This window comes from Lineus longissimus, chromosome 11 (assembly GCF_910592395.1).
Source record: "Lineus longissimus chromosome 11, tnLinLong1.2, whole genome shotgun sequence".
In the NCBI taxonomy this organism is placed as follows: domain Eukaryota; kingdom Metazoa; phylum Nemertea; class Pilidiophora; order Heteronemertea; family Lineidae; genus Lineus; species Lineus longissimus.
The window spans coordinates 14,638,992-14,657,972 of record NC_088318.1 but is presented as its reverse complement, the minus strand read 5'-3'; the positions used below and the strand labels follow the sequence as shown (position 1 = coordinate 14,657,972).

At 40.8% G+C, this 18,981-nt stretch overlaps 3 protein-coding genes and 1 long non-coding RNA gene across 6 annotated transcripts; 1 reads left to right on the top strand and 3 right to left on the bottom strand.

The window, feature by feature from the left end:
• Positions 1-7: 7 nt before the first annotated feature.
• Positions 8-5,190, top strand: LOC135495429 (glutathione synthetase-like). 2 transcript variants are annotated; one of them, XM_064784056.1, is made up of 10 exons: positions 8-117; positions 578-734; positions 1,147-1,552; positions 1,903-1,945; positions 2,254-2,327; positions 2,520-2,684; positions 2,838-2,907; positions 3,136-3,324; positions 3,476-3,747; positions 4,049-5,190. In XM_064784056.1, exons 2-10 carry the CDS (start codon positions 641-643, stop codon positions 4,170-4,172), a joined length of 1,437 nt encoding a protein of 478 aa, XP_064640126.1. In that variant the 5' UTR covers positions 8-117; positions 578-640; the 3' UTR covers positions 4,173-5,190. The 2 variants fall into 2 exon arrangements, with proteins under 2 accessions (XP_064640126.1, XP_064640125.1); XM_064784055.1 differs by having other exon boundaries at positions 11-155.
• Positions 5,191-5,920: 730 nt separating this feature from the next.
• LOC135495430 (dolichol-phosphate mannosyltransferase subunit 1) lies at positions 5,921-8,509 on the bottom strand. Its single transcript, XM_064784057.1, has 8 exons — positions 8,399-8,509; positions 8,014-8,113; positions 7,753-7,863; positions 7,457-7,482; positions 7,123-7,218; positions 6,826-6,894; positions 6,578-6,692; positions 5,921-6,323 (listed from the first exon to the last, which is right to left on the bottom strand). The coding sequence occupies exons 1-8, from the start codon at positions 8,497-8,499 to the stop codon at positions 6,219-6,221; spliced, it is 723 nt and encodes a 240-aa protein (XP_064640127.1). The 5' UTR covers positions 8,500-8,509; the 3' UTR covers positions 5,921-6,218.
• A 122-nt stretch (positions 8,510-8,631) lies between these two features.
• LOC135495582 (uncharacterized) lies at positions 8,632-11,723 on the bottom strand. Its single transcript, XR_010448582.1, has 2 exons — positions 11,576-11,723; positions 8,632-10,762 (listed from the first exon to the last, which is right to left on the bottom strand). It is a non-coding gene; the product is annotated as an uncharacterized LOC135495582 (long non-coding RNA).
• An 887-nt stretch (positions 11,724-12,610) lies between these two features.
• LOC135495428 (N-acetylglucosamine-1-phosphodiester alpha-N-acetylglucosaminidase-like) lies at positions 12,611-18,604 on the bottom strand. 2 transcript variants are annotated; one of them, XM_064784052.1, is made up of 11 exons: positions 18,500-18,604; positions 17,538-17,944; positions 16,660-16,753; positions 16,228-16,361; positions 16,020-16,128; positions 15,530-15,658; positions 15,140-15,342; positions 14,789-14,965; positions 14,398-14,520; positions 14,127-14,199; positions 12,611-13,413 (listed from the first exon to the last, which is right to left on the bottom strand). In XM_064784052.1, exons 1-11 carry the CDS (start codon positions 18,586-18,588, stop codon positions 13,116-13,118), a joined length of 1,836 nt encoding a protein of 611 aa, XP_064640122.1. In that variant the 5' UTR covers positions 18,589-18,604; the 3' UTR covers positions 12,611-13,115. The 2 variants fall into 2 exon arrangements, with proteins under 2 accessions (XP_064640122.1, XP_064640123.1); XM_064784053.1 differs by lacking the exon at positions 12,611-13,413 and adding an exon at positions 13,423-13,841.
• Positions 18,605-18,981: the final 377 nt, after the last annotated feature.

Sequence of the window (18,981 nt, the reverse complement as noted above, 5' to 3'; positions counted from 1 at the left end):
TCGTTCAACTATCAACCGCTAGGTGTCTCTTTGGCAAGTGAACAGTAATGATATCCAGCTACATATATCAATAATCTCATTGCTAGTTCATCATCCATCGATCGAGGCTTGTTCGAGGTATTTAATGATCATTTGGAACTGAAGAATAACCTGTGGTAAACTTCCCATACTGTGATCTCAGTATCTCTCTGTGTCACTTGATTTGTTGGACATGACGTTGGTCATGGTGACGTTTCAATGTTTCAATGTACAACCTACAACATGTACAATACTGTAAAATTACTGTTACTGTTACTGTTGTAATGATTGTTAGGCTGGCAGGTGAGACTGGTTCCCAGCTGTCTCGGCAAGGCTACTTACATACGATCGGAGTAATAAGAAGAGTAAGAGCATAAACTGACAAGGCCGCATTATAGGCTTATGGCAGGTAGAGGGAACCGAGGCTAACCGTCCTTGTTTAGATAAATAAATTCAGGCCCTTTATAATATGTGGTGTTCTATGATATTCATTCCATCATGTTCATTGACTTTTGTCCTGGTCCATTCATGTACTGGTACATCTTTCTTAATCTGACAGGTCCTGAGATTCAAGACTTTTGAACGGGGTATTTAATTCTCTCTCACTTTTGTGGAAGTAAAGATGGCCGATGATCACCACAATATATCCGTCCAGCTGAGTGAAGAACGGCTGACTGAGTTGGTGGACTTTGCTAAAGATTATGCTGTTGGACATGGTATGTAATCCCTATTCATGGCTAGAACCGGATGCCAAGTTGGTCCTATATACAGTGGAACCTCCCTTAGCGGACACCTCTCTATTAAGGACAACCTCTCTATTAAGGACAATAGTTTTGGTCCCAAATTGGTACTTTCCATTCAATTTGACCTCTCTAATCAGGACACCTCTCTATTAAGGACAGCATTTGTCACATCAGAGGGTGTCCTTAATAGAGAGGTTCTACTGTACTACGAAAGTGGCTGTTTATTGTTGCCCTCTGGCAGTGGGCAAAGAACGTTGGAGGGCGAGCACTTTGACGATATGACTCAATGTCAGTGTCAGTGATGTCATAGTGTTGGGGATACTAAGTAGTCTCATGGCGATGTCACTATCACTATTGTCCTAACTTTCTGGCCTTCTTTTTTCAGGAGTAATCATGAGATTACAAGACCAACAAGACGAACCGGAGAAAGTGACCATACCACCAATGACTTTATTGCCTTCACCAATCAAACGCACATTGTTCAACTTTGGTAAACAGATTCAAACAGACTATAATCTGTTATATCACAGGGTTGCACATGATTATGACTTTCTCAAAGATGCTTTTGGGAAAATTAGAGAAACTGATGACTTTATTCGAAGACTTTTTGAACTTTACCAAATTGTTTTAGACGAGGGGGGTATGCCTTCTATATGCTTGGAAATAAGTCGTTCAGATTATATGGTTGATAGAAGAAAGGAGGATGGACCGGGTATGATAAAGCAGATAGAATACAATACTATAGCGTGTTCAATGGCGGGTCTGGCCACAGCAGCCTATGACTGTCACAAGTAAGTTGGTCTCATGTGACTCATTTAGCAATCACTGACAATATCAATTGTGTAAGTTTGATCCACTTGTTGCCCTAAATGCGAATTACTACTCATTTGGTTGTGTTGGGTCACATATCTAACCAGTCTTATCATATCACCGTATTCATTTATGAACTTTTGTTGACAGCTATAATCTTTCTGGAACAATGGCAAGGGGGGGGGGATGATCATGGGAGAGATAACCCTCTACCCAGGAAATTTACATTACATCAGCACTGGTCCAGCTGTAACTGACTACGCCATCTCCTTTGAAGTTTCACTTCAGCCACACAAATTTTGTTTTTTTATGGTGATTTTTTCTTCTTCAGGTTCCTTTTGGAAAAGTTAGGTAGAAGTGGCCTGGCGACACATGTAAGTTACAAGGCAACAAATTTTATAATATTAGTTTTGTCTAAATAAATACAAATAGACATGGCTGTTGCTGCAGATAGTCAGTAACCAAACCAGCCCTGACAATGTGGTGAAAACTGACCTAAAGAGTTAACTATATCAGTGTACATTTCAACTTCTTAAAAGTAGGCATTCAGGAAATGGCAATCATATACATTACGGAACGCACCATTCAATTCTTATTGAGAAAACTCCTCTATTATATCGTAAAGATACATTTCTAAGGATAAAAACCATTAATTTCTGTCCTATAATTGTTACATTTTCAGCTGCCAGTGAACACAGCAAATGATGGTCTGGCTGAGGGTATGGTGTCTGCTTGGGAGCTATATAATGCTGAAGAGTAAGTAATTAAAAAAAGCATAATTATAGCATTTATTATTTGCAAGACAAATGGCCAATACGTTCAAAAGTTATCTTTTACCAAAGTAAAGGGAATACACATCTCACAAACACTCCACTGACTAGAGTAGCCATTCTAAGAACAATAATAGACCGCAAGTAGCATGATGTAAAACTCTTTGTTTGTTTTCAGATCTGTGATATTGTTTTTGGTAGAACCTTTTGTTTATAATATTTATGACGTGCAGCAAGTAGAGACAGCAATCAAGAAGGTGAATGAGAAGGTGCAAGTTGTCCTCGCAACATTTTTAGAAGTCAACGAAAAGGCAACCCTGACAGAAGATAAGAGACTTATTTTGTGAGTGGTTTTATTTTCTCTCTTTACATATGACTTGTTTCTCTGATGTTTACTTTTATTTAGTTTGATTGAATGACTGTACCATACAGACACTCACACATGAATCAAAATCATCCTATGAAGAATACAATGTATACTGAAATTGTTTTTCAGAAATGGACAAGAAGTTGCTGTGGTGTATTACAGAACTGGTTATGTCCCACAAAATTATTGCACTGAAAAGGTAAGTTATACCACTATGCTGGTTTAACATTGAATTCATTGCTGCAAAATTGACTTGAAAGGAATTACATAATTACATCTACCTCTTACATCTGTCTGTCTCTGAGTTCTAGAGCCTGCTTTTGAACTATTCATGTTACATGTTCATCAGATTTCCGATGAGCTCACTGCAGTAGCTAAGTCATTACTAAGCAGCCATCAACTATGGTAATGTTACTTTTTCTTACAGGAGTGGAATGCAAAGACGATGATGGAACGCTCCAAAGCTGTCAAATGTCCAGCTGTTAATTATCAGCTGGCGGGCATGAAGAAGATTCAACAAGTGCTGTGTGAGCCTGGCATGGTGGAGAAGTTCATTGAAGATCCTGACGCTGCGTCTGATGTCCGGGAGACGTTTGCTTATCAGTATTCATTAGATGCAAGTATTTTTTGAATGATTATTGTGTAACCTTCTTCTGTCGTACCTTTAGCTAGCCCAGAACTGCCATGTCAGTCAGGATTTTTATTTCCATGTTGGCGAGAAATCACAATATTATTCAAGTGGTCGTGTTTTTCTCTTGCCATTCCAGGGCCCAGAAGGGGACAGTGCCATACAACTTGCCATGGAAAGTCCGGAAAAGTATGTGTTAAAGCCCCAGAGAGAAGGAGGTGGTCATAACATCTACAGTGATGATATTCCTAAACTTCTCGACAAGATCAAAGACACAGAGGAGAGAAATAACTACATTCTAATGGAGTTGATCCATCCATTAGAAAATCACAACTATATCATGAAAGCAAATGCTCTCGCGTATTCTGGTGATGTTATAAGTGAACTTGGAATATTTGGAGTTTTGATAAGGTTAGTTGTCATTTTAGCCTCTTGCAGAGAAAAGATTCCTTGACCCCTTGAACTAACATGTACTTTGGAAACCACATCTGAGTGAGAACGGGTACAAGGGAAGAGAGTTTTAGGGAAATAGTTTATGAATGGAGCAGGAGAGAGGAAAGACTCATTCAAGCAATTCTACTTTCCAGCAAGACTTCCAGCTTTACTCTAGGTAAAAATCTTTAAAAAGACTTGTGGAGAATTTTGACCAAACTGTTGCAAAGTACTATTCTTTTGATTATCGAAACTTCACGGTATTCCCTTTATTCTTTAGTTCCGGTGATACAATACTGAGGAACAACACCGTGGGGCATCTCCTTCGAACGAAACCAGTTGGTATATCGGAAGGGGGAATCGCTTCAGGAGCTGCTGGACTGGACTCGCCTTATCTTGTTTGAACTGGATTCATGGGACGCTTCTTTAACAGGGTCTACCCTTTATGCCTCATCTAGATGCAGGTTTGGGAATGTTCTATCGAACCTACATATGTACAGTCAAAGATCTACGCCATTCTGTAAAAAATATGAAATTTGAAAATGACTGTTGAATATGAATTCAATGTGACTTTGCTGTTTTATACAACATTCGTATCCTCTGATCTTTACAGGGGAACTTTTATTATGTTGATATGTCTGCTTACTCTAAAGCAGCAGTGTTGATTTGTATTTACTTGTGGCACAGACAGAATCAATCTACAATGTACGAACAGCATATTTCTTTTCATGCCGATCTGCCGGGTGCTGTGCAGGGACTTTATGACTGATGCTCACCGCCGGTAAGTCAGCATGATGGCTTTTAGGTGTGACAATATGCACCAACATAATTATGCTTCCAAGAGTTTAATCTGTTGACATGGTTTGCGGCAATCGAAAGGGAGTAGTCAGAAACTCAAAATCGATGTTGATCTCTGTAATTTGAAATCGTGAAGAATTATGTAGGATTGAGCTGACCTACCTATGTGACCTATTGACCTACTTAAATACCATCAGAGCTGCATGTAAGGTACATGTAATGTTTTGTATCTAACTTTGAGCTTATAAAGTGTAGGGTTGAGCTGACCCGCTGACCTCCCTGAAGGCTGTTAGCCCCGAGTCCATCATGTTAAAGCCTCTCAAGAGAAGCACTCAGATTTTATGAATTTCTCACTTTTACCTTTTAACCCATGTACCCATGTACGGTATTTCAGTCGAGTGCCAGGTGCTTGGACCTCTGAAAATAATAATGGGAACTAAATAGCCAAAGAATGTATGTGTGCTTCTACTGTATATTATCATGTGCATTTTCATTTGAATATACACATTGTAAGTGGATGTCCTAATAAATAGATGTTCGCCTAAATGGTAGTTTTATTTTAGTGTATATAGGTTTGAAACCGAATGGGATTGTTTCTGAAAGGGCAAGGGGTGATCGTGCTCAACTCTTCAGCCTGGCACAACCTCGAAGACACCACTTCCTCAGTTCAAAATCTGGGCATCCACATTGACTATGTTTATAGCTGGCTTTATAGGCAGTGGCCAACTGCTTGGGGAGAGATGGTTCCAATCTTTGATTGTTTGTGGCAGAAAGTTTTGGTCATATGTTGCAGTGATGAACATCTCCAATTGGAGAGGTAGTCCTGCCAGGCTGTTCACCAAGGGAGGGTCCACTGTTAAAGCACATTATCGGGGAACATTCAGCAATTTTGTAAAAATGCTATGGATTCCTCCAAGCATGATGAGAATGGGAACCGAATGAAAGAGGTTTGAGAACTACATATACACAGACAGTGGGCTAAAATGGAGTGTGCATCTTGTCCATGCGAAGTACCAAATAGAGTTGGATTTCATACATATATCTTTCTGTGGGGCCAGTGCGGATATGAATGACCATAACACCCTCATCCTGATTTGGCGCAAACAAAAGGTTTGTAGTGTTGTCAGCACTGTGCTGACCAGTGTAATTTTTATGAACTGTTGTAGCAACATATTAGTCAAGTGAAAACTGAAGACCCAAAATTGGTTACGTAGATAACCAAGGCCTGGGAGATTTCAAAGGTTTGACATTTGACCCCAGTGACTTAGATGATTACCCAATTCTAAAGAATGAAGAGCTGATTCAGCTACGACGTACATGTACAAATAACATAAAAAGACTACACCAGTGCATATCTGCTTAACACCATATTTTATTTCAGAAATAATTTACATGTCAAGATAATGTACTATAATTTCATTAAGTAAAACTGCAATAGCACTTTAAATGACTTATCCAGTCAGGATTTAAATGGGCACCTACGTATACATGGCAACATACTGAAAATCGTCTGTTAAGATGTGCAAGAATTCTAGACTAAGAGCAGATTTTTTAGTTGAACAATATTGCATAATGCACCTAACGAAGACAGAGGATGATAAATGATTCTAAGAATCCAGGATTCGTTACAAGGTTTGCTTATTGCAACTGTATCATGTTGTAGCAAATAAAGTCAAGAGTCCTTTTGCATACTGAATCATCTCATTTCCTCCAAGTTTAGATTCTCCATAGACACGATCCACAAACGTGATAGGTACCTGAAGTTAAAAATAAGATGTTTAAAAACTGATACTGACTAGTAGGAAGATGTGCGCCTGAAATAAACTAGATAATAAAAACAAAACTGTGCCAAGCTCCTGCAGTGGCCTTTTGTTCGTTCAATGTTCAATCTCCTTCTCATCCCACAGAATAAATAATCGCTGGCAAGTTTTCACAGCAGTGTTTCCCTCACTAAGGTCTCAGTTACACACGCCACCAAGGCACTCGGGAGTAAGTCTGGCCTTCATCTTACCTCCCCAATCGTGAATCCAAACTGCCTTGCTCTCACCAACAACTCCATCTGAAACACATAGCCTTTGGAAACACAGCTGTTGACCAACTTCTCAAGCACTTCTTTCCTGTAAAGTCTGCAAAGGAAAAAATAGATACATACTAGCAAGTATTCATTATGAATACTTGATACTAGCAAGCATTTTCTTGGAGCTGAGACAAGTATTCGATTGCAAGTATGCAAGATTGAATACACAAAGCTGACCTTACCTAAAACTGCCTGTCAAATCTGAAGCACCAGGTCGCAACAATATCTGAGCAAGTATATTTGCTCCTCGGCTGAAATAACAAGAGACATGTTGACATTTTACAATCAGGCACTCAGGGATCATATCTGGTTGTGGTTGGCATTGGTGGAACCAAAACCGATTTTTTGTTTTTTTCATCCTTTCGGCGAAATTCACTTCACCATGGTCAAGTTCATTTCTAATTTAATGATATAGTCAAACATAAATGGCCTTGAAAGTCAGAACTGGCTGATAAGAGACATCGTTGTCCGATGTGTACCTTATAATTTTTCTTTTCAAATCCCATCCATATACACCACCATTGCCTCTATAGCGTGTACCAGACACCACATCATAATCTCCCTCCTTCTGTTTGCTGAAATTTTTTAAAGATTGCTGAATATGTGCAGTAGGATTAAACATAAGAGAGACAACTCATCTGGGATAACAAAATGAATAAAGATACTGGAACTCCCATATTTAACTAGTCATTATTATGTAAAGTGTCATCGATCGCTTAAAATGACAAGATCCCAATTTCAAACCGTAATACATGAGTGACTATTCCATCTTAATTTCAATCACAACTTGCTGCTCAGCAAATCAATACTTACACAATCAACTCCGGAATAAACTTTGGCTAAAAAAGAAACAATCAAGTCTGTCTTAGTTTATAGTTTGTAAGGCAAATGGCTATGTTGATCATAACATTAATATAGCAAGACCTATTGAGGGAATCAAAGTACATTGGTATGGAAAGCATGCAAATCAATAGTTTTGTGGTGCAATAAATCCACACGCCCTAGTTCCCATACATGTATGCAAGAGCAAAAGTCACAGCTGTGTTATGTCAACAAACCGGATGGCAAAGCATGTCAATCAAAACAATTGTAGGTTTGAAGTGACTCACATGATGAGAGAGATCAGCATCCATGATGATGATGAAGGTACCAGTAGCATACTTCACACCATGAATGTAGGCAGTTCCAAGGCCCAACTTCTTCTCACGAGGACGCAAAACCTGTAACGTAAGAACATGCAACTTTCACATGGGTGAACCAACCAGTATACTTCAAATGAATGAGGACACATCTGGATATTTTGCTCGTTTAAGTTAATGGAAAACGCATCAAATTGCGGTGATAAACCTATTGCACTGCACATTACTTACTATTTTATCATTTCCATAAATTTTTTGCAACTGCTTGGCAACATCCAAAGTACCATCTGGGCTCCCATCATCGATTACAATGATCTCATATGCAATGCCACTAAAAAAGTACAAGGACCACAATTACGATTAGCCTTAGCAAAATTAAATGTCCCTGCATGGGTCATTGTGCTCAAATAGGGCAAGAAGAGACAATTCGGATGAAAGTGTGCCAAGATAAACAGAAAAAAATAACCACTTTCTACCACTCAGTAGTACTGCAGCGCCATCTACCCAATTCAGACGAAACTAAAAAACAAAATTTCATGCACTCTGCGAGATTCCTGAGAAACAAGGGTGACCTACAATGGTTTTTAGGTGGGGATGTTGGACACGCGACGTGTACCTTTCGTTGAAATACTTGACAAGCAGCCAAATAATGAGGGGAAGGTTTTCTCGCTCATTATATGTCGGCAAAAGAACAGAATATTTTTCCTTCGACAACATAGTTGTTGTTCCAGTCGCTTCAGATAAACTGTTCATCCCAACTGACCGTAACCATGTGCTATACCTGAGAGCGCATCTCATATTACGCCTCCCGAGGATTTTATCTATTAGTTGAAGGGATAACCAAGGAGATTTATTATTCATTTATTAAAACCTCTTACACATTAGAGACCAATAGGTACAATCGTTACACAACATTTATGGAGAGAAGACCAAAAGACACAGGCCTAAAGCCCGGGGCTAAGTTTCTTTCTCGTCAGGTCCCTACTGCTGGCCTAGCTAAATCCGGATTGTCTGTTGAGTTCATCTTACAATGCGTGAGGCCTACAGTCCAATCTTACAATGCGCATGCCAGTAACTATTTTCTCGGGACCTCGACCGTTAATCTCTCAGATCGACAGGCACGGTCTCTAAAGAACCATATTCCCTAATCCGTCACCATTCAACAGGGATGGACAATCGGGGGACCGCATAGTAATTCTTCGCAAATGCGCCTGCTGCTGAACCGGGAATTCTTACAACACGTATAGTCAAATTTAATCGCCACGGCATGGGCCAGGGCGATTTACTCCGAGCGTACCATGCAAGTGACGAGCACTGCACTCCTGACTTTGGTATGTGAGGATGGTGACCAAGGATCTGCGCATAGGCCGACGACGTATATATTAGCATTGGAAAAGTGATTGTAGTCGACGATGTGTGGACATTACTCCGCTTTCAACCAATACGCTGGGCAAATGAGTAAGGTTGCGACTTTTATTGCGAATAGGCTACTGACCTCTGAAAGTTTACAATGCACCTCAACCCATCCGAACGTTTATGACAGCTTGTTACAATCCATTTTATCTGGCCAAGAGAAGTTGTACTGTTTTAGCACAGGGAGGCACCCAGCTTTAGACCGCTCACAGAGTTGCCTGCTTGGGTGTCGCACCCGGCCGTTGCGACATTCGGGGACGTAGAGACCACACAAAAACTCTTTCAGTTCAGGTGCACAGTTGATCTCGATCAGGGGCCAGAATTGGTGCACTTCGCTGGCCGCCTCCTCCTGCGTCTCGTGTCCGAGACGATTGGGGAACTGCGTGAACCTGTAGCCTATATCTCTACACATTGGCACACGAATCCTCTGGCAGTTCCGACCAACTTTTTTGTCTTCCTTGCCGAATTTCTTACACTTGAATCTCCAGCGCAACCCGAAACGTTTCATTAAAGGTGCACAGCCCTTCCTTGCCCGCTTGCACATAGAGCGAGAAGGTTTCTTGACCTTACCATTTTCACATCTCGGAACATAGACGCTGCACAGAAACTCTCTTAATTCTGACGAGCAGCCGAATTGTATGATTGGCAGAAATTCGTTAAGTTTGAAACCAGCTTCACTTTGTGACTGGTGTCCGTAACTGTTTGGCATCTTTGTGTATTCGTAACTAATACTGCGACAGGCTGGTAGTTCGACGGCCTCACACTTACCGGCTGTTTGGACTACCTTGTCCTTTGGTGAACTGTTATAGGTGTACTTAGCGCATTCAAAGGGCCATCGAAACCCAAACTTATTCATCAAAGACTCACAACCGTTTTTTGACATTTCACAAAGCGTCCGACTCGGCTTCTCAACCTTTCCCCCGTCGCAGCGCGGCGCGTAGACGCTGCAGAGAAACTTTCTCAGGTGCGGCGAACATTTGATTTTCACCAATGGAAGAAATTGTGTTATGTCCAATCCTGCTTCGTACTGAGACGAATTTTCGTTGAAATTAGGAAACTTCGTTCGATGGTATCCCAATGATTTGCACAGAGGAATGGTCATCTTCTGGCATCCATGACCACGCCGAGTGTCTCTATGTTTTCGTTTCGCCTCCGAACTCTGAAAACCCGCCAACACGAAAATGGCCAGAAGCGCATACGACCACAGAATTGTTTTCACACGCAACATAATATATTTGAGTCCTGCTGCCTTAAAATCCTTGAAACGACATAATTTTAATACAGGAGACAAACATTCATCGGGTCCACAGAAGATTCCACAGGCTGAAAGACTTTCGGACTGAAAGACTTGCGTGATCCTTCCGAGTACGACGATTCTTTCGCCTTGTCCAAGGGTGATCCTGAAGTCTTGATGTCCACTCCCTCACAAATTACTGAATTTTATGATGATTTCAGAGATGTCAACTCGATGGTATTAGTATGTCCCTTCATTTTTGAATCACCTTTTCGTCGTCTGCGCCTGTTTTGGAAGTGAGAACAAAGATAACGTCTTCTGCTTCTTTGGAAACTGAAAGTGAATAGAGCCTTCCGATTATGACAAATGTTGCGAAAAGTTTAGCTGCTAGGAATATATATCGAACTCACAAACTTCCTTTCGTCCGCTCCAGGCAAGTATTACGTAGTATTGCAAGCCAGAAGCTAGAAAACATTGAGTGCGGTCGACAGTTTCTTCTTGGTTTTAAGGTAGAAAGAGGCCTACGCAAAGTGCACCCCGAGAACAGCATGAGTAATGACGAACTAACGAGGGTTGTTCATCAGCTCTATAGCTCTAAGATCGCGAAGCTTCCTGATACCTAACCTGATGGATATTCTATTAGTATCTAGGAGCTATTAATCTTGGTCATGTTGGTATGCCTACAGCAGAAAACACCGTTTAAGGTGACAGGCCATGGCATCGCAATGGATCACCGGGTGCGAAATCGTTTACCACGAGAGTTCTGACCACCGTTCACCATCACTATTTTAAGCTCTAGCGGACCCCGGTAGCGGACTGTCAACGTTGGTTTGTTACTGTCATGGTAATCCTAACCATCCTGAGGAAATTAGGGGTTAATGTTCGCGATTTCTTACAGGGCCGGAGAGGCGATCATTAAATAGCTAGATCTAGCTACGCAGTGGACCGGCCTCGTCCTGTTGCTCGGTTGGATACATAAGGGACGGTCATGATAACGAAATGGACTGCCCCGGGAGTCTAGCCAAATAACAAGTCCTCTTTCTTTTCTGGAATGTCAGTTTAACGAACGGGTAAAAGTAGGCAATGAGGACCTCCATGTTTTACACCAAATGTACGGATGACTTGGGAATATTCCTATGGTCTTACCTTTCGAATAGGCCCTTCACTCATTCCAATGTCCGTTTAATCAACTACACACATCCCAGATCAAAACTGTCCTATTTGTATGACAGTTACAACGACTTTAATCAAATTTGAAATTCCTATAATCCCAAACTATGTCACAAGCCTAGAATCATATTAACCTGTTGATAAGTGGCAATGATATTGTCTTCTAGCAATTAAAATGTTTGATTCTTGATAACCAAAATGATATCACATTGCCCTACCCTTGGGACTGACAAGTGCCGTCCTTTAAAGAGAGGTGCCCTTATTAGAGAGGTCGAATTGAATGGAAACAACCAATTTGGGCCAAAACGAGTGTCATTAGTACAGATATTGTCCTTCATTGAGGGTTGTCCGCTAATAGAGGTTCCACTGTAATTTGTCATAGAAGCACCTCCTGGAGTTGTTATTCAGTTAGTCAGAGAAGGTGAGCAATGCGTTTAATGTTTCCTTCATCATTATTTACTACTTACAAGTGGCCATACCTCGTCCCAGTAATGAAACCTAGATATTTTCATATTTCAGTGGAGTTTATGTTAGGCCTACCAGGTAGGGATATCATCCAGTCTTTGGAGATTGTGATGGCTCCTGGCAGAGTTCACAGCTTTGTTCTCCTTCAGCTTTGATGTGCACCGACGATGAGTTATTCTCCAGAGTGTTCCTTCTCCAATACCCTAACATCCCGGGATTCATGGCTTTATAGAGGCGGAGTGTACTGAAAACCCCATATCTAGTGTACGGAGATGGTGCCCTGAATGTAGGAGCAGCAATATCTGCAACTATTAGGAACTGATCTCAGCACCCCAAGGAGTACTGAACTATGCTATCACAGTGCTGCACTCAATGAAGTGCCTTGATAATCCTCAAATTTAAAGGAATTCAGGTCATTTTGACTACAGCAATCACTTTTCATCTTAGTCCCCAAAGGACTTGGGCCCAATCAATAATTTATCCTGGGACATCAAGTAATTGGCACTCAACTTGATGGACCCTGGAAATGTATATAAAAAAACAAAGTTTACAAAATATTCATTGTTTATTTTGCCCTAACACCATGGCTTCTTTATAAATAGACTTCACCATAACCAATACATGCATTCCTTCATATCAGGTTGGGTCGAACTAGAGAACCCAACTGTACTCTCGATTGTTTTTGCACACAGCCAAAATTTACATCAAATTGTGCAAAATCACTCCACCTTAAGCACTCCACAAATGAGTGATTAAAATCACTGCTACCTGCGATTACAAAATCAAGTTTGGGGGCGGAGCTTAAGAAAAGTTGGGTTCTCGAGTTCGACAGAGCTGCATATATACTTAACAAATTAAAATAGGATAAATAAAATTTGACAAAATCAAACTGTAACCCAGCAGAAGTTCTGCAAGAAACATTTCAGGCACACCCTGTAAGGTTTTTAACACTGTTGCTTTTGCATCTGAACTCTTCAAATGAACTTTAGTAAATGAATTTAAATAATTGTAGTTGCACTCTTTATTTCTTTCAAAAAGATGTGAGAATCGGCTAACTCTCTGATCCTTTTCCTTTCCCGGACGGTTCCTCGATTTGGACAAGTTTATTCCGCTCTGCATTTCTACTCCATGCCTCAACATCTCCATCACTCTCATCCGCAGAACTATGGGATGGACTATCCACATACGTCATGTGACTCGTGACCGTTGAAAATGGCGCTCCAAGTTGTTGGTATTTCGTGCGGGATCGATTTGTACCACATTTGGAATAGTAGCACACTAGCGATATATTTACGACGAGACTAATAGCAGCAATCACAGAGAGGCAGACAAGACTTATTATCCACAGTCTACAAAATAAAAATAAGTGGTCTTAGTCCAAAAAAGATTAAACGTAACCATCACCATTGAAAAGCAGAAAGATTCAGATATAAATGCAAGTATCTTGGAAATGACCTGAAATGGGCAAAACTTCAGAAAGTAATTCGTGAGAATGTCTACTGAGGTGTTTGTCAAACTGTGTCTGTGGTACTCTGACAGCCAATCTTGAAACATTCCACTGGAAAGAACATAATGATTACATAACACGTAAAGCAGCCTTCACCTCAAGAGCGCTTGCCCAACTCAATAAGATATTTCTCTAGAATTCAAAGTCTGGTCCGTCCGACATATTTGTGAGCGACTCCGGCAGAGAATGTAGCGCCACATCAGCAATATATTAAGGACAATGCTAAGCACAGCCACCACACTGATACAAGAAACCGTCTCAACCCAGTGGCTAAAAAATAGAAAACAAGAGATGCTTAGCTGAACAGGCGATCTGAAATAATCTCAATATTCTATGATGCCAACACTCGGAGGCCTTAAGTTTTACCAAGTATTCATGACGACTAGTCTTTATGAGTTGTTGGGTTTACTCTATGGAACAAAAGCCACAACCCTCAGCCTAAATAAATCCAACATTAAGTACATTTTTCCCATTCTTGGTGTATTTTGTGAAAAAAGAAAATGTTTCCTCTAGTGGAAAGGATTCAACATGCAGGTAAAGATAAATCTTACGTACTTATAATCTGGGACGGTTCGTTCTCTCACCAAGTGTTCCTTTTTAATGATCTTCTTAGCAAGGCACGCCCCAGCTGAAAAACAGTCAAACTGAATTTGCATGGCAATTTTAGCATATTTCCTCATTTCTGAGCATTTTTCGTCCGTGAATGTGCTGATTTTTATCATGTCAGGCAGTGACATATTTAAACCCCTTCAGTCAGATTGGTCAACAAGGTGTGATGGTACAAATTTATTCACTCACACTTACAAATACAGGCATTCGCACTTACTTTGAAGGAATGTAATATCGACCAGTGTTTCATTGCAGGCACCAGTGAAGGCATCACAAATACAGGTATCTGGGCAATAGCATATACCACGACACTTGGCTCCATAGTGACCATGAGGACAGGCTAAAAGAAAAATAAAACCATTCACATGCCTACAAAAAAGCAGTTGGACAGCCACTTCATGTTGCACAGCAAACAAACCATTCATGGTTAACAATTCAAGTGCCCCCAAGTTTGATTAGGGCATCTAGATAAGCAAGACAACATATTTTTGCCTCAGCGATAGTCAAAAGAAAACACAGTCAAAACAACACTGAAGAGGTATCTTTTGACAAGAATGTAATGATAGTTGAGAAGAGGCATCAGATAGACTGTGGTTCAGGTAACTTACGCAGCTCACATCTAGGCCTGGACCAGCCTGGCTTACAGTCACAGGACCCATCAGCAGGATCACACTTTCCTCCATTGGCACAGGAACAAGTCATATTGCACTGGACACCATAGCTGCCAGGCGAACACTTCTTATCACAAAGTGATCCTGCCCAACCAGCTTTACAGGCACAGCCATCTAGACAACAAACAAAATGAAAGTTGAATTTTGCAATTCACATACAAATATACTTTGGAGTCTGGCATTGTGTGAGAGGAATTTGTTGAAGTCATTTGGAATTACAGAGGCAAAATTTTAGAGTATGAATCTGTTATTGCTATCTCCACCAAAAAATTACATAGTTTTTCCCACCTGCTGTACAGTCACCGTTTCCACTACAATTACTCGCACACTTGAGGACATCACACGCAGCACCAGTCCATGGGTATCGACACACACACCTCCCAGCAACGCAATTACCATGGCCGCTGCAATTGGCTGACGGCCGACATTCTGGTTCATGTGCGCACACGATGGTCGTGATCTTACGATCGCAGACAAAGGGATGGGTTGAACTGAAAAATATACAGATACGTGGGACCGATTGCTGATGTAAAGACAGACTGTACCTTTAAAGGGTCCTTACCCCCCCCCCCCCCAAAGTTTATGGAAAGATATCACAACTCATCTTTAAAATTGCGGTGTTGCAAGGAGAGAGATTCTGTGGTGTTGGAGCCAGGGTGGCCTAACCTTAATTCTTACCATTCATCCGAGGGATAGTTAATGGTTGTTCCATTCAGTACCATAGATGCTGAGCCACCTCCATCAAGATTGATGGCATTATACACACCCATCTTGATCAGGAAGTCGGCATACTCTCGCAGGTTCACCCTAAGGACAACAAGAATCATCTTAATCCTGATATCCATGGAAGACAGAGGAACTAGGCTGACATGGTACAGTACTAGACACAGCATAATGTGCATCAGTAGTGTGGATGACCCAGTTTAGTGCCTCATTTTAAAACACCTTGGGGACAATATCATGGTCCTGTTAATAAAGCATAATGCACTGAGCCTCATTTTTGCTGCAGCGGTCTTGGATATGTGCAAAAGACTGTAGAAGCCAAAATTCGTTACAGTTTTTAGTTTCAAAATCAACTAGCTTTGAATTGAGTGATCAAATTGGCTGCCAGACATGCTAATAGCTGCTAGAGGGTCTCTTCTCTAATTCTATCGCAGATAAATCTCACCCAGCTTGATCAGTTTTTCCCTCTACGGTCACCATGATGATCTTCCCAAACTTATCATGACCAATGGACGTCCTAGCTGACACAACATCAACAAAGCGCTGCAACGTACCTGAAAATTAACAAAAGGGCAAAACATAATTTCACCAATACTAAACACATTACTTTCCTAAGTTTGATGCCAGGATTTGACCAAATTTCAATTTCATACCTGTTTCTTCCGTGTCCTGACATTCTACCTTCATTGACTCATCGACGTAACTCTCTCCTCTCCGTACCAGCCATATAACACCGCCAACAAGGTTTGCAAACTTGAATCTGGTCAGGTCTGCCTCACTCATATACCTGAAAGAGGTGTAACCAGTTTTTTATTTTTACTTGTGCTGTCAGATACAATGAAGGTAATTTCCGATAGTCAAATACCAGCCTAGGTAAATTATTTCAGGTCCTAAGCCAAGATCCCCGCTATTAACAACACCACTCTGTATTCAGGGCTCCTCAATTTCGGCATGATGTCTGTCCTAAGGTCATCAACGACCTCATTTTACATGTACTTGGCCAGAGCCAGGTAAATTTTTCTTTTAGCAAGTTAACTAGCAAAACTGTTCATGTACATGCATCTGACATTTTGCACTGGACTCACCCAACAAATATTTTACCATCTTGTGTAATGCCAAAATGGGCATTTTGGATTCCATTAGAACTTTGGACAAGTTTTCCTTCAGAAAACACATTACCTGAAATACAACCAAGCAAATTTCTAAATTGAGAAATTTTATCGTTAGCACAATATTGACTGATGACAGATCAGAATGCAATGGGTTAATAATATGTTATGTGAACAAATGCATTTCCAATAAAAGACGTAAGTGCAGGAAAACCACTTGTTAATGATGTACTGCCTGCACCATACTAGTCAATATGAATATGATCAATATGACTAATGGGCTCACAATATAAATACTGGGCCAATGTATATGAATTATCATTAAGCTATGAGTGTTCTACTTTGTTAAAATATAGTTGAAATGGTCAAGACAATTTGTTCATTCTACCTACATGTACTTAAAGAAAAAGATAAGCTTTAATGATGAAAGAAAAACTGGTCATCTAAAACTCAACTTTAGCATCACATGGTGCCTATACAGTGCAAGCTCCCTAATAAGCAGACTGGCTCTTTATCCATGTGTCCACACCTGTCACTGCACTAAAATTCAATATTTGCCATGTAGTCAGTTGTACTTCATCCTTACTTAGAGGACCTATGAATTCAACAGCAGCTGGGATCAATTACAGTGGGTCTGATTACAATTATTACCTCTAGGCAAACATATTATTTACTCATCTGTGCCTGAAATGGCAATGCTTTGAAAACGTACATTTAGTTCTAGCCAGGCCTAGTTTGTCAATGTAGGTTCTCTTGAAAAGTAAAATAGCACACCCGAGGGGTAGGCGCAAGTCAACGAAAGTGAGACATCGGTCATCCCTCTGCTCAATTCATTGGCCACCATACCAACTCACCTAAACAAGCACCAGTTTTGGTATTGAAAAACCCTGCATTAGTTGAAACAATGCACTTTTTCTTCTTTGCAGTATTTTTGACAGTTTCTCTAGTATGATTAGCACAACCACCTGGTCCCCCAGGTTCAATTACAGACAGCGTCCTCTTTGGATTATTTACATAACTAATGTGACCGTATATCGTTTTTTGATGATAATACGGGCCAACTTTAGTCCGGAAATATTTTGTAGTGACTATCGGTAGGACGACTGTGCCATTGCTTGTGCCATGGGCGGCGAAAAGTTCATGGGTGACATTTTTGTATTTGATGTGCTGACAATCACGGATTTGACGGTGGAGAAGTTTTGATCCATGTCGTTTGTTGATGTTGTATGGAAGGAGCCAGTCTTCTTTACCCCATGCCTCCCTGAAAGTGAAGTGAGAATTAGATGTAGTGAATGTTATGCCACTTCAAAGTGGAAATGTGACGTCTCCAAGCTATTACTAAAGGCGTGTTGTTGGGCGTAGCACGCTGTAGCCCGTTGTAATGCGCAATATTGTATCGCCACATCGTGAGAAGACTGTGCGTAATATCGCCACTTTTTGAAGCGAATTAACATCATCAGTGACGTAAATACTAAATGATGAAATAAGTGCCGATACGTTTCAACAATACACGCATCCTCATCAAGACTGCTGCAGAAAATTTCCATTGCTCTTTCTTTAATTAGTGTGTGTGTGTACTGTATCCAACATGCTCATGCTGGTCTCCCAAAAGCCGATAGGGAAATGAGGAAATGGATCAGATTCTCACTCAAATACATAGGCCTACATCAGTACATGGCCTAGGCTAGCCTACTCAGTCATACTCATTAGGCCTGCGCCTAGTCACTCTAATAGTCATACTGCCTTACTGGGCGTTTGGCAAAATCCAAGCCATATACACATTACTTAAGTTAGGGGTACTTCTGATTCTACACACCCTTCTGAACAAGTTATGACTATTGTCACAATAATTAGAACGGCAACAAGCACTGAATTCCAAGAAAGTTTCGTCTGCAAAATCGCCATCTTCCGTCATGCTGTCTTCAAATTCAAATTCAAATTCAATGATTTTCAGTTCTACCAATTATCGCCAGATAGCACCACTGTACGGGCACCTGTTTCGACCTTGACCTCAGTTTGACCTTTGAACCTGTGGCGTCACATACCAACCACCATTGCATCAAAAATGTCTGACAGAAATCAAGAACTCGCTCTTCAAGCGGCAGATCCCAAGACAATCCAGGATTTAACTGGATATGTAAGTATAGCACCGTCTTCCTAATTCACTGAAGATCCAATTGAACCGACATTTATCACCAGAATACGTAATCTGACTTGTTGTGCAGTAAATTGCTGGAGGACCCAACCAAAATGAAGACCAAAGTCCAAGTTAAGTTGCCACAAGTCAGTCATGTACAG